General features: G+C 42.6%; 1 protein-coding gene across 2 annotated transcripts; it reads right to left on the reverse strand.

Moving 5' to 3' along the window:
* Window positions 1–262: 262 nt before the first annotated feature.
* On the reverse strand, window positions 263–11,278 carry CTXN3 (cortexin 3). 2 transcript variants are annotated; one of them, XM_076362214.1, is made up of 2 exons: window positions 11,257–11,278; window positions 263–1,493 (listed from the first exon to the last, which is right to left on the reverse strand). In XM_076362214.1, exon 2 carries the CDS (start codon window positions 1,444–1,446, stop codon window positions 1,153–1,155), a length of 294 nt encoding a protein of 97 aa, XP_076218329.1. In that variant the 5' UTR covers window positions 1,447–1,493; window positions 11,257–11,278; the 3' UTR covers window positions 263–1,152. The 2 variants fall into 2 exon arrangements, with proteins under 2 accessions (XP_076218329.1, XP_076218330.1); XM_076362215.1 differs by lacking the exon at window positions 11,257–11,278 and adding an exon at window positions 1,638–1,673.
* Between the last annotated feature and the right edge of the window lie 2,071 nt (window positions 11,279–13,349).

Below are 13,349 nucleotides of genomic sequence, written 5' to 3' on the forward strand. Positions count from 1 at the left end.
CCTTTTTCAAGACTCTTCTGTGTTCAGGAGCATGGCCTTTTCCCTCCTGGCAGTCCATCGAATGTTGTTACCACTATAGTATTTCAGTGCTGCTAAACAATGCTTGCAAATGTCCGCTTGGACTCTAAGTAGTTCTACTAAACTTTATGCGATCTTTTAAATCTTTCTTTGCCTGATCAATCATGCAGATAGGTTTTTGTTTACATTGACTTCTAGGAATGGGTTTTCATTGTACGAATACATTCAGAGACATTTATAGGTAAAGAGGGTGGTGGTTATTTATTGATTCTTAGCACCAATGTTTCAGTCATCCAATTGGGAAACAAAAACAATGCAGTGTGGCCTACACACCAAATAAACAGACTGAGTGAATGCTGGAAATGCAGGGTTTAAAATACATGCAAGACTGAAATTTGTTTGCATAAGCTGTTGTAAGAAGAACGCAAAAGCCTATCTTAATAGAAATCAGTTTTGGCACAAAGAGACAAAGATAGGCCAAAATCATTACATATCTTATTCACAACAAAGATTACGGTCAGTGATTTGTTAGTATTAAGTAGCTTAATCACTGCTTAATGATGAGAAAGAGCATCTTATTGAATACCTAGGAAAACACGGAGGATTTTTTTTCTCCTGAAGTTTTCTAGCTCTTTCAATCTTGTCTTACAGTATGGGAAACTTCCTCACTTGTCTTCAGAGCATGAGAGATAGAGTAAAAAGAGTCTTGTGGAGCTTGAAAAGCTAATTTACTACATACAGATCATAAAGACACATTCTTATTTCATTTGTAAGACACCTTCCTCCACAGATTCTTGTTAATGATAAAAAGGCTACGCAAGAGAAGATGTGCTCTAGTGTCTCTTAGCTGGTTATAAGAGACCACATACACTACATATTGTTCCAATGCATTCTGAAGAAAAGTTCTGCTAATGCAACCTTTATCTTTTTCCCAATTAGGAGATTCACTAATCTACTTTCAAAAATTTAACTTGCTTTGGTATTTAATTAAAATTAAATTCACTGTGTGCATATTTGTATGTTGCAAGTCCTACAATATTTGAAAAAATATAAACCAGAAACAAAATAAAGAAACATTCCAAATTTTGTCTTTCTTTATCAGAGTGCTAAATAAACCTCCATAATTCTCAGTCTTTAAGCAAGAGTATAGTCAAACTGGCCTTTCTCCAGTCCATCAAGTCCATCAGCCCAGGTTGAGGTTGGCATACTCTGGTAGGGGTTGAGGAGAATTCGGAAGCAGCGAACAATGAGGATTCCCAAGAAAATAAATAATAAAGTCACAAAGGCAAATGTTGTTTTCTGTTCCAGGGTCATGCTAGAATTTGGTGTTGTGTTCCCAGGTGGCACCAAAGTGGCAGTGAATATCTCTCCATCCATCATCCAGGGAAGCTGAAACGAATAATCCCACAGTCGCCTTCTTTTCATCATCAGTTTGCCGAGGTCAGAGTAGAAGACATTTAGATGCACTTTGCTATCTGTAGGACAAGGGGGAAGCACTGTTAACTGTGAATAGCCCTTCTGTTTGTTTACGTCAATACAACTTTCTCCTAATGGAGAAAAATGAGATAGAAAAGAACTTGACAGCAGGTCTGCTTGCCTCTGTGTCATATATGAGAGACCTGTTAGAAATCCTGTACCATTCTGTTGGCAGTGCAGAATCCAGTCACTGATATTAAATGTCACTAGACCCTGAGCTTGCAGTAACCTCTCCCTACCTACCATATCATTTGGACGGTGGTAGAATATTTCTTTCCTGCAAGGGGGAGAATGAGGGGTTTAATCACACTGCTCCAGTGGGTAGCCCACAGAAATAGCAAATTGCATGCGTGGGTGCAGGACAAACTGCAGTTGATGCTACTCTAAGTTGGGGGAGAGGGGTTTGAAAAACAAATGTAGTTACGCTTTTATACACAATGACTAAAAATGTTTTGAGGTAGGTTGGACCAGGATCTGCTGCAGGCCAATAAAATGCGCATGTCCCCACGATGGAAGGAAGCAACCATTCAGTGCCTGTAACTCTGCAGCATTTGTGAAGGAAAGGCATAAATAATTTGTGTTTGAAATGAGAGAATATTTAGGAAGGCAGCTTGAAGTAAGTTGAGTAGTAATTTAGCTTAAGGGCAAATGTTTCCTCTTCTTACTTAAAATCAGAATCAGACTTACAAACACAGTTAGCAAGAAACTGTTTTTTATGTCACCAGCTCTGCCACATCAAGAGAATCGCCAGGATTTGGGACTGAACTTGGCTGTTTCTAGACAGCAGAGCCTATGCTGTGCTACCACCTGCCTGGCACATCTTCTCCCTTGACTGTTTGTCTGGGTATCTGCCTACCATTACTTCCTCCTCCCTTGCACACTGGATTTTCCTTCCAGCAGGAGGGAAGCACTGCTGGATGCCACAGCTTAGGCCTCAGCAGCAGCACCGCTGAAATTACCTGTAAAGTGTCCTCAGGAAAAGAAAGGCTTAAAAACTGGTTGAAGGACAACACTGCCTGAGCTGAACATGTTGCATTAACGGTAAGAAGGAAAAGAAATAGAAGAACACAATGCAATCTATAGCATGCACAGGTGAAACTTTCACATGATTATAACCACTCCGTCACTGGACTGGAGTCAGTAATGACTCATAAGCATGCCTCCGTAACAACAGTTAATAGGTATAAGTGGATTAAGAAAGCACAGTCATACTGGAATATTGCCAGGATTATTCTAAAAACTGTACCTTAAACAAAATAGACAAAGTATTAAAGCAACAAAAATATTGGAACTGCATGGCTATTATTGCCTGATTTAATTTATGATGGAAAGGACAGACAGATCAAAAATGTTAACTTCCAGTCTTTTGAAAGAGTGTCTCAGCTACCAGATGATAAAAAATGCAAAAGACTGTCTAACAGAGAGAGCTAAAACTTTAGGAACAACCGGTTTAATAAAGCTGTCAGACTTTTTTTTAGGGAGTGATACCTGGTGAAGGACATAATGAATTCTGGTGATAAATAATCTTGTTATGAAACAGAAGAAACATATAAACTGAGACAGAGTGTATCACTGTGGCAGTGATGCTACAGTGAAGGCCAAAGGTAGTGGTGCCCCCTTCTAAAAGACCTCTGGTATTCTGACTTCAGGAAGCTCTTCAGCACACACATTATGTCATGGGTTTTAATGTTATTTAAGCATATGCCCTCAGCTATACACATATTGTACACACTTAACAGTCTTTCCTAAAACTGCAGTCACACAATACAGTAACTATGCTTGCTCTTAGAGATCAGAGTGTTTTAGGAAAGGTTTTCCTGACATTTTCTAGGCATTATCTGAATACAGTTAGCAACCGTGGGAGAAAATGCAGCAGATGGAAAATCTGTGACTGTCAGGAAAGATCAACTTCTGATACGCTGGTTTTAAATGTCAAACTTAGAATAGACAAAGGATTCTGCACACAGTATCTTTCCAGTTTTGAAGAAACTTGATTTTAAAAAGACACATGTAATTAGTGACTCAGAGATAAGCAAATGCAGTTCATTATTTTCCTTTTGGGATCAGAGTAGGCACCTAAGTGGGATAACATAGAGAAGAGTTAGATATTCATTTTCATACTAGTAAGCACTATTGACTGATTTTAGGAACAGGTGAAATGTCTGATTATTTTACAATTAGCAGCTTTTCACACTCAGAATCCTAATTTTTATGCTATAGATTATATGCAGTAAAATACTAGGACGACATTGCAAAGCTGAAAGGAATGTATTTCCGCGTCTTTGGGCTTCCAGACAGCCTTCTGAGTGTGCTCATTATACTGAATGACTGCAAGCTTTCTGGGGCAGGCAGTTTGTCTCCACAGAAAGGCACAATACCTGGCATAACCACATCCTTTGCCCTCTTTGGACCACTTCTCTTGCAAGCTAAAACTTAAATGGGATCATTAACCATTTCCTTCGTCACAAAATTTTGTTCAACTATCCCCACTGATACAAGCACATGGGTACTTGAAAGGAGAAGGTAATTAGCTAAAGACATTAATTGGGTGTATCTATAGGCACAAGTAATTAGGCTTGGAAGCAGCTTGGCCACAGCAACGTGGGCTTCCACACTCCTGGCCTCTGGTCATTCACCTGCAGCAACTGGTGTAAGGGAGTCCCCAAGACGCACATCTTCCTCCCTGCCCGTCACTTTCTGTTGTGTCAGCAGAGCTGTGCTGGCGCTGGGCACCAGAGACACTTTCCAACTGGAAACATTCCCTATCTAGGAGACTATACAGACTGTTCATGGCAACATACCCTTAAGCTGTATTTTCTTGCATGAGAACCTTTGCACTCCTTGCAAGAGTTTCTCCAGCCTGCCTGAACTCCATCCCGCCTCAGTGGTACTGACCAAAGGCTAACAGGGAGGACAGGAGCCTGGAAGAAGGTGCTGAGGAGCTGCAATGAGAGGCAAAAAGGCCCTTCCCCTTGGCATGAGGGAGACTTCTGCTCAAGGATCCACCTCTAATGCAGATCCCAAGAGGCAAGAGACGAACGCATGAGTGTGATGCACACTATAGGTATCCCCATTTCAGCACAAAGGTATCCATGCAGCCAAAACAAATAAATAAAAAATACAGATCATAACAAGGGAAGCGGTAGAAACCAGATAATAGTAATAATAACAACGCAACCTGAATGAATTTCTTTTCAGCTTGTTCCAATCACTAAGAGCTGAGCCAGGTTATAGCATGGGTGGAAAAGCAAAAAAAGTTTGTTTAAAAATTCGTTGGTGTAACCAAGATTTCTCTAAGTGCAGACCTGCTTCTTTTTTTTTTCTTCCACATCTTAGATAAAATCATAACTGATAGAACAAACAGATTATCTTTCACTTAAATGACTAGGCCTGATATTTTTTTTGAATGCAGAGGTGCGCCCTTCAATTACTTTCTGCAATGGGTTCCTTCCAGATGTGTCTAATCCTTTGTTTAGTGAGTACACAGTTGCACATCACTGTCCACATCAGGTTGTTGTTATAATTTCTCCTTGCCAGTGTACACACATCCATTAGGTAGTTCAACTATAGCTCTCCCTGAGGTGGTGCTCACAGTCTAAGATACTAAATTTACAAAGAAATAAAGAAACAGAGCAAAACTTGTATATCATTAGTAGCATTAAATTGACAGGTTAGTCCTTGGCACATCCTAAGCCTTAATAGCCTTCATATAGTTTCAGGTGCCTGCCTGCAGCCCAGTAGCTGAACTATGAGCACGGGGCCTGATCAAATGTCACCAAAAGGTAACTTTTCTGGTCAAGCCAATAAGATTTTTGAAGTTAAAATCATAGAATCATAGAATCATAGAATCATTGAGGTTGGAAAAGACCTCTAAGATCATCGAGTCCAACCGTCAACCCAACACCACCATGCCCACTAAACCATGTCCCTAAGCGCCTCATCTACACGTCTTTTAAATACCTCCAGGGATGGGGACTCAACCACTTCCCTGGGCAGCCTGTTCCAATGTTTCACCACTCTTTCAGTAAAGAAATTTTTCCTTACATCCAATCTAAACCTCCCCTGCCGCAACTTGAGGCCATTTCCTCTCGTCCTATCGCTAGTTACTTGGGAGAAGAGACCGACACCCACCTTGCTACAACCTCCTTTCAGGTAGTTGTAGAGAGCGATGAGGTCTCGCCTCAGCCTCCTTTTCTCCAGGCTAAACAACCCCTGTTCCCTCAGCCGCTCCTCATAAGACTTGTGCTCCAGACCCCTCACCAGCTTCGTTGCCCTTCTCTGGACACGCTCCAGTACCTCAACGTCCTTCTGGTAGTGAGGGGCCCAAAACTGAACACAGTATTCGAGGTGTGGCCTCACCAGTGCCGAGTACAGGGGCACAATCACTTCCCTACTCCTGCTGGCCACACAATGTCTGATACAGGCCAGGATGCCATTGGCCTTCTTGGCCGCCTGGGCACACTGCCGGCTCATGTTCAGCCGGCTGTCGACCAACACCCCCAGGTCCTTCTCTGCTGGGCAGCTTTCCACCAACTCTTCCCCAAGCCTGTAGCGCTGCATGGGGTTGTTGTGGCCAAAGTGCAGGACCTGGCACTTGGCCTTGTTGAACCTCATACAGTTGGCCTTGGCCCATCGATCCAGCCTGTCCAGGTCCCTCTGCAGAGCCTTCCTACCCTCGAGCAGATCAACACTCCCGCCCAGCTTGGTGTCGTCTGTAAACTTACTGAGGGTGCACTCAATCCCCTCATCCAGATCATCAGTAAAGATATTAAACAAGACCGGCCCCAGTACTGAGCCCTGGGGAACACCGCTCGTGACCGGCCGCCAACTGGATGTAACTCCATTCACCACCACTCTCTGGGCCCGGCCGTCCAGCCAGTTTTTGACCCAGCGCAGAGTACACCTGTCTAAGCCGTGAGCCGCCAGCTTCTCTAGGAGAATGCTGTGGGAGACAGTGTCAAAGGCCTTGCTGAAGTCCAGGTAGACCACATCCACAGCCTTTCCCTCATCCACTAGGCGGGTCACCTGGTCATAGAAGGAGATCAGGTTGGTCAAGCAGGACCTGCCTCTCATGAATCCGTGCTGGCTGGGCCTGATCCCCTGGTTGTCCCGCTCATGCCTTGTGAGCGTCCTCAAGATGAACCGCTCCATAATCTTCCCCGGCACCGAGGTCAGGCTGACAGGCCTGTAGTTCCCCGGATCCTCCTTCCGGCCCTTCTTGTAGATGGGCGCCACATTAGCAAGCCTCCAGTCATCCGGGACCTCCCCCATTAACCAGGACTGCTGATAAATGATGGAGAGCGGCTTGGCGAGCACCTCCGCCAGCTCCCTCAGCACTCTCGGGTGGATCCCATCCAGCCCCATAGACTTGTGAGCATCCAGGTGGCGTAGCAGGTCATTGACTGCTTCCTCTTGGATTACGGGGGGTTCATCCTGCTCGCCAACCCCGTCTTCCAGCTCGGGGGGCCGAGTACCCTGAGGATAACTGGTCTGCCTGTTAAAGACTGAGGCAAAGAAGGCATTGAGTACCTCAGCCTTTTCCTTATCCTCAGTGACAATGTTCCCCCCCGCATCCAATAAAGGATGGAGATTCTCCTTGGCTCTCTTCTTGTCATTAATATATTTGTAAAAACATTTTTTGTTGTCTCTAACGACAGCAGCCAGATTGCGTTCTAGCTGGGCTTTTGCCTTTCTCATTTCTTCTCTGCACGACCTAACGAGATCCCTGTACTCTTCTTGAGTCGCCTGCCCCTTCTTCCACAAGCGGTAAACTCTCCTTTTTCTCCTGAGTCCCAGCAAGAGCTCCCTGTTCAGCCAGGCCGGTCGTCTTCCCCGCCCGTTCTTCTTACGGCGTACAGGGACAGCCTGCTCCTGCGCCTTTAAGACTTCCTTCTTGAAGATCGTCCAGCCTTCCTGGACCCCTTTGCCCTTCAGGACCGTCTCCCACGGGACTCTCTCAACCAACGTCCTGAACAGGCCAAACTCTGCCCTCCGGAAGTCCATGGTTGTGGTTTTGCTGCCCCCCCTCCTTACTTCACCAAGAAGCGAGAATTCTATCATTTCATGGTCGCTAAGCCCAAGACGGCCTCCGACCACCACATCTCCCACCAGTCCTTCTCTGTTTGTAAACAGCAGGTCGAGCGAGGCACCTCCCCTGGTAGGCTCACTTACCAGCTGTGTCAGGAAGGTGTCTTCCACACACTCCAGGAACCTCCTAGACTGCTTCCTCTCTGCCGTGTTGTATTTCCAGCAGATGTCCGGGAAGTTGAAGTCCCCCACGAGAACAAGGGCTAGCAATTGAGAGACTTCTGCCAGCCGCTTATAGAACGCTTCATCCGCCCCTTCATCCTGGTTGGGTGGTCTATAACAGACTCCCAGCAGGATATCTGCCTCGTTGGCCTTCCCCCTCATCCTTACCCATAGACACTCAACCGTACCATCATCACAATCGTTGAGCTCTATACAATCAAAACACTCCCTAACATACAGGGCCACCCCACCGCCTCTCCTTCCTCGCCTGTCCCTTCTGAAGAGTCTATAGCCATCCATTGCAGCACTCCAGTCATGAGAGTCACCCCACCATGTTTCTGTGATGGCGATGGCGACTAAGTCATATCTCTCCCGCTGCACAATGGCTTCCAGCTCCTCCTGCTTGCCGCCCATGCTGCGTGCATTGGTGTATATGCACTTGAGCTGGGCTATCGATTTCACCCCTGGCATTGGCACGCCACCCCTCGGCTCATCTCTAGCGAGCCTGGTTTTATCCCCTTCCCCCTTCGAACCTAGTTTAAAGCCCTCTCAGTGAGCCCTGCCAATTCATGAGCCATGATCCTTTTTCCCTTGTGAGACAGCTGGACTCCATCTGTCACCAGCAGGCCCGGTGCCATGTAAACCTCCCCATGATCAAAAAAGCCAAAATTCCTCCGATGGCACCAGCCCCTGAGCCACGCGTTGATCAGGTGTGTTTTCCTGCTCCTTTCAGTATCCTTCCCTGCCACTGTAGGGATAGAGGAAAACAAAATGTCATTGGATTAATTAGTGGATAGAGCTACCTACACATTCGTATGAAAGATACAAATTCTCAGGACTCTGAAGAGTTAAATTTTTTCAAAGCACCTTTGATTGGTCTTTCTGTGCTTTCAGCATTTCATTTGTTTCAAAGTTCACTTTAACTGAAAATTGCTGTATGTTAAAAGGATTTCCTTAGGGCTCACAGTTTAAAGCTTCTTACTTTGAGAACAATAGGACTAACGGAAAGAATGGCTTTAAGATCTGCACTTCTAGGAACAATATATTTACAATTAAATTTGGCTTTGTTCTGTGGTTTAAACTGCTCCCTCTTTATGACCATATACAACATAAATTGCATTTTGTACCAACACCCATATGTTTATGTTCTTACCATGGAAGATTTGTATGTTGGTGAGTAGTCACAGCCAAAGAGACTGTAGGAAATCACATCCCAGTTTGCTGAGTAGAATCTTATTTCTACCCGTTTTGCCAATTTCTGTATCCTACCTGTTCATAAACTTGCATATCATCCCATCCATGTAGCTGCAATATACGGCACACATACTCTGAGACACACAGAAGCTCTGGAGTTGACCTTCAGTTGCCGTAAATTGTTCCAATATAGTTGGAGGTACACACAGATTAGTACTGCTAGCCCTTCGTCTTTCAAAATACTGTGGAACTGGTAACTCAAGAAACTATTGAAGACATCCAGACTGAACTGTGGCATACACAGTCTATGTGTGCATGGATTTAAAGCAAATATTTTAATTAAAAACATTAACAATGAAACACCATATAGAGTGGCAGCATCTGTTTATTGCTATTTCTTGACAGATCATTCACTGCACAATGTTCTGTGTAAATCACATAAAACAAATAGAAAAGCCTCTGAAACAAGCAAGTTCAAAGGAGGAATCTGACCAGCAGAAAACCATTTGAGTCACAGGGGCTTGCAGCCTTGCTAACTAGACACAAGGGCAAATTTCCTGCTACTGCAGCTAGATATACAGTTCTGCTGACTTAATTACCATCTTGCCGACTTATTTTGGCCCTGTAAAATTTAATTGATAAAAATTACAATTAAGCAATAAACACATCAAGACATTGAACATCAAGACATTTAAACACATTAAACAGGATATTTTCCTCTCTTTTTAAGTCAACACCCAGGAACTTTCGTTTACCCTTCTTGTTCACTCAAGATTTACTGGCCTAATCTGTAAGGTCCTGTGACTTCACTGGGTGCTTCACAATGTAAGCCTGATATGCAGGTATCCTATAGTAATGGAGCAATTGGTTTTCCATTATGAAATATCTCATGCAATGTAGCAAGCACACAGCTGTGCCAAGACCATGTGCATGATTTTCCTATACCACCCATACTAGTTTCACTGATTACTCACTTCCTTAGCTACAAAAACACATGGCAAGTTTCTTCAGGCTCAAACATCTGAACACAAACTATTTGAGCAAAGATATTTCCATGCACTCACAGCTCAGTTGCTGTGGTTGACATTTTAAACCTACCTTAAATAAACAAAACTTGATTACAAAAAGTACCAGGCTAACAAACTAAATTACATGTGCCCTTCTCTTGTACCCAAATGTGTCTTACATTCCTTCATACTGTATCCTGTACTGTTGTTTGCTGCACAGTCTAAATGGATATATTAACAATGCCCTTTTCACCTGTGCTTCATCCTTCTTACAAATTTGGTATTAAGCTGACATTGCCCTTCCCCTGCAGGCGCATATCCTCATCATCTCTCAACAGCTTTTAAGGACAGATCTTAAAGAGTCCGTTGGTGCGCCATTCAGCTGCTGACATTGTTAAAGCAAGTTGATGGGGTTAATTTTAACAATAAAACAATGCTAGAAAGGGATCTGTTCTTTTTTCTGTAGACCCTCTCCAATACCATGCACCTCATTTTTACTTAATGCACCGTGGAATGTTCAAAATGCAAGCTCACCTTTAACGTGTTAATGTGCACACATAATATTTTGAATTCCTCTACATAAGCTGTGTGAGGATGATTTATACACAAAAAAGGTCAAAGTTATTCTAAAAGCTTGAATTACTCACTGCATTTACTAAAGTAATTGCTAGCTTTATGAGATACTACTTGTGAAGATCTGAAGGTACGAATCTGTGAAACATCAATGTGTTTACACCATCCAGGAATCTGTGCAATGTTTTGAAATATGCACCCAACAGACTGTTTTCCTTCCTCTGTATACACTCCTCTTTTTAAAAAAGAGGGTGTACAGACACACAGGCATCAATCAGTATTGCAAACCTTCTCCACAGTGAATATCTTAAATGTAGAGTAGTAATAAGATAACCAAAAATGCTAAAGATTTTAAGGCCAATAACATGGCTAATATCCTTATAGGCTGGATCCTACATGAATCAGCAAGTTGAAAATTTGTTGTCTTAACCGACATAAATCCTTACCAAAAAAATATTTGCAGCTCAAAATGACAAGAAATGGATTTTATACTACCCTTTCTGGCATCAGTAAAAGATGAATTGTCATATACTTTCCCAGAAAGTAAACAGGGAATACACAACAATATAATCAGTATACGTTCATTTAATTATTGTTACTTTTAAGTCTAATGTCAGTATTCCTGACCTGCTATGTAGGACATAATGGACAGTATTAGCCAGGCATATGCAATATAAAGGTTATAATTTTATTACATAAATGAAGAAAATTAGACAATCAATTTCTGTGAAACAAATACCTTCGTCTAGTCGAGAGGGAACTTGACCCATTTCCCACTGCAGCAGTTACAGGTAGTTACAAGTATCTTTAGTTTCCATTCTTCTGCACTTTTCTTGTTTTTCTAAGCATAAAGGATCAGGGACTGCCAAGGAACCGGTGAATACCCAAGTTCAAAAGCTGCCTTTTGAAGGCTTAAAATTTTATACAAAAAACCACAAACTTGCATGAGAATCCTATTTGTGTGTTAGAAGTAATTAGCTGACAATACTGTCGCTTTTTTAAAGTGAGGCTATAATTTCAGTTCTGCCTCAGCAACTCTTCAATGGATTCTGCTTGGCTGAGTACAGCAGTCGACTGGCAGCCTGTCTGAAACCATCTTCAGCAGAACATTAACATTCAAAAGGTGTACCAAAAGAAAACAACCAAAGAAACCCACAGGGTATTCCCATACCTTTGAAAAACCAGACCTATAATCTGCTAGTGCTTCTCTATTCTTCTTTATTGATCATTGTCAGTAATCTCTTTTTAACGCCAATTAACACTCCTTTTATCAGTCAATCTGAATATTGATTACAATTTGTGATCTTCAGCCAAATACCTTAATCCTTTACATTTCTTAAAAATGTAGTGGATTATATGAACGACAATAGTGTACTTCCTTTAGAAAATAAACTGACTTTGCAATAGGAGAGGATGTAGTCAGTAACATTTATTGCTTAACTTCTAAACTTACATCTAGGGATTTTTGCCCTGGGAGTTGTACTTGTTTCCACATACTAAAGCTGCCCTTGATATAGTTGCTTTTTATTTTGAGGGAAAATATCTAACTAAAGAGAGAAGGTTCCTGTTTTCCTTTCCCATGAGAAAAATGAACTCTGTTTTAGAATGTCAGTCAGATAGGCTAATTAAAAAATGTAAGTTGTTTTTTTTTTTTCCTGAGCGTTTCTACTTAAAAGCAAGCAGACACACACACACATACACACACAGAGAGACCCCAAACCATTTTAGGGTGACAGAATGTCATTTGTTTTGATCTCTTACAGGGAATGTCAGTTTTCAGATATCCCATATTTTCATAGACCAAAAAAAGAATATGGGATATTATTCTCCTCTCAAATTTCCTTCAGGCTTCTGGTATGGACAATAGATTTGAAGCTCAGAAGAATTATCTTCCTTTCTCTGCCCCTTAAGTATTTTCCCGTGCAAGCATCCTTTATTTTAAAACATTAACCCTGCCAATCACATTGTGGTTGGCAGGGTCAATGTTGTGGAGCGTGGGACCATGGTTTTGTGCATGTAATAGGACAAAATATGCTTGCAGAGATGATGCAAAGCTGCTACCCAGATTACCATAATGCAGAGATGGTCATTTTGTGGACGCCCATGCAGACAACCAGAGACATCCATGCATCCTGGGGGTGGTCTGTCTTAAATCCATTCAGTCTGGCTTTTCATGCTTTATACAACTATAAACAAAGAGGAAAGCACCTCCTCTTGCTGTCACATAAAGACCTCCATACAGCACTTTGTCCTTTGCAGGGTAAGCAGGTAACAAGGGCTATCCAGGGACCTAGGCTTGGCACACACAAATATTCTGTGCGAGTTTGACTATTTCAGTTGCCAGCATATTGCTTTTCAGAGTAGTTACACAAATATAACCTTAGTATAAACCACGAGCCAGTCTGCCACACAAATGCATTATGCTCACATCAGGGTATACCTCTGTCTCTGCAGGAAAACATTTCAGGAAGGATTTTTCAGCTCCTTGTTCTCCTTTGCACACATAGGTCAGTTTGATGCTGTGTTCTGCACCCTCCAAATCCCTCAGGATCTATTCCTCTAGACAAGCTTCAAAAAAGGTGTCCTAGGGCCCCTTCCTATGCTTCCCTTAGTCCCATCAGCATCTTTCGTTCTGTGACTTTAAAGAGCCAATTTGTAATTTCCCTTTTTAACTCTTTGGGGGTTTTCCACTTTCTAAACCTGAACCCTGCACAGCTAGATTTGATCCACCCCATTGCTATAGCAAGCAACTCCTGGAAGGATAATTGACAAGGTTTAGTAACCCCTCCTTGTCTGGAAGATTCATGACAAGACTTGACAAAAGAGGCTGGA

The sequence above is a fragment of the Aptenodytes patagonicus genome, chromosome Z, assembly GCF_965638725.1.
Source record: "Aptenodytes patagonicus chromosome Z, bAptPat1.pri.cur, whole genome shotgun sequence".
Lineage (NCBI taxonomy): Eukaryota > Metazoa > Chordata > Aves > Sphenisciformes > Spheniscidae > Aptenodytes > Aptenodytes patagonicus.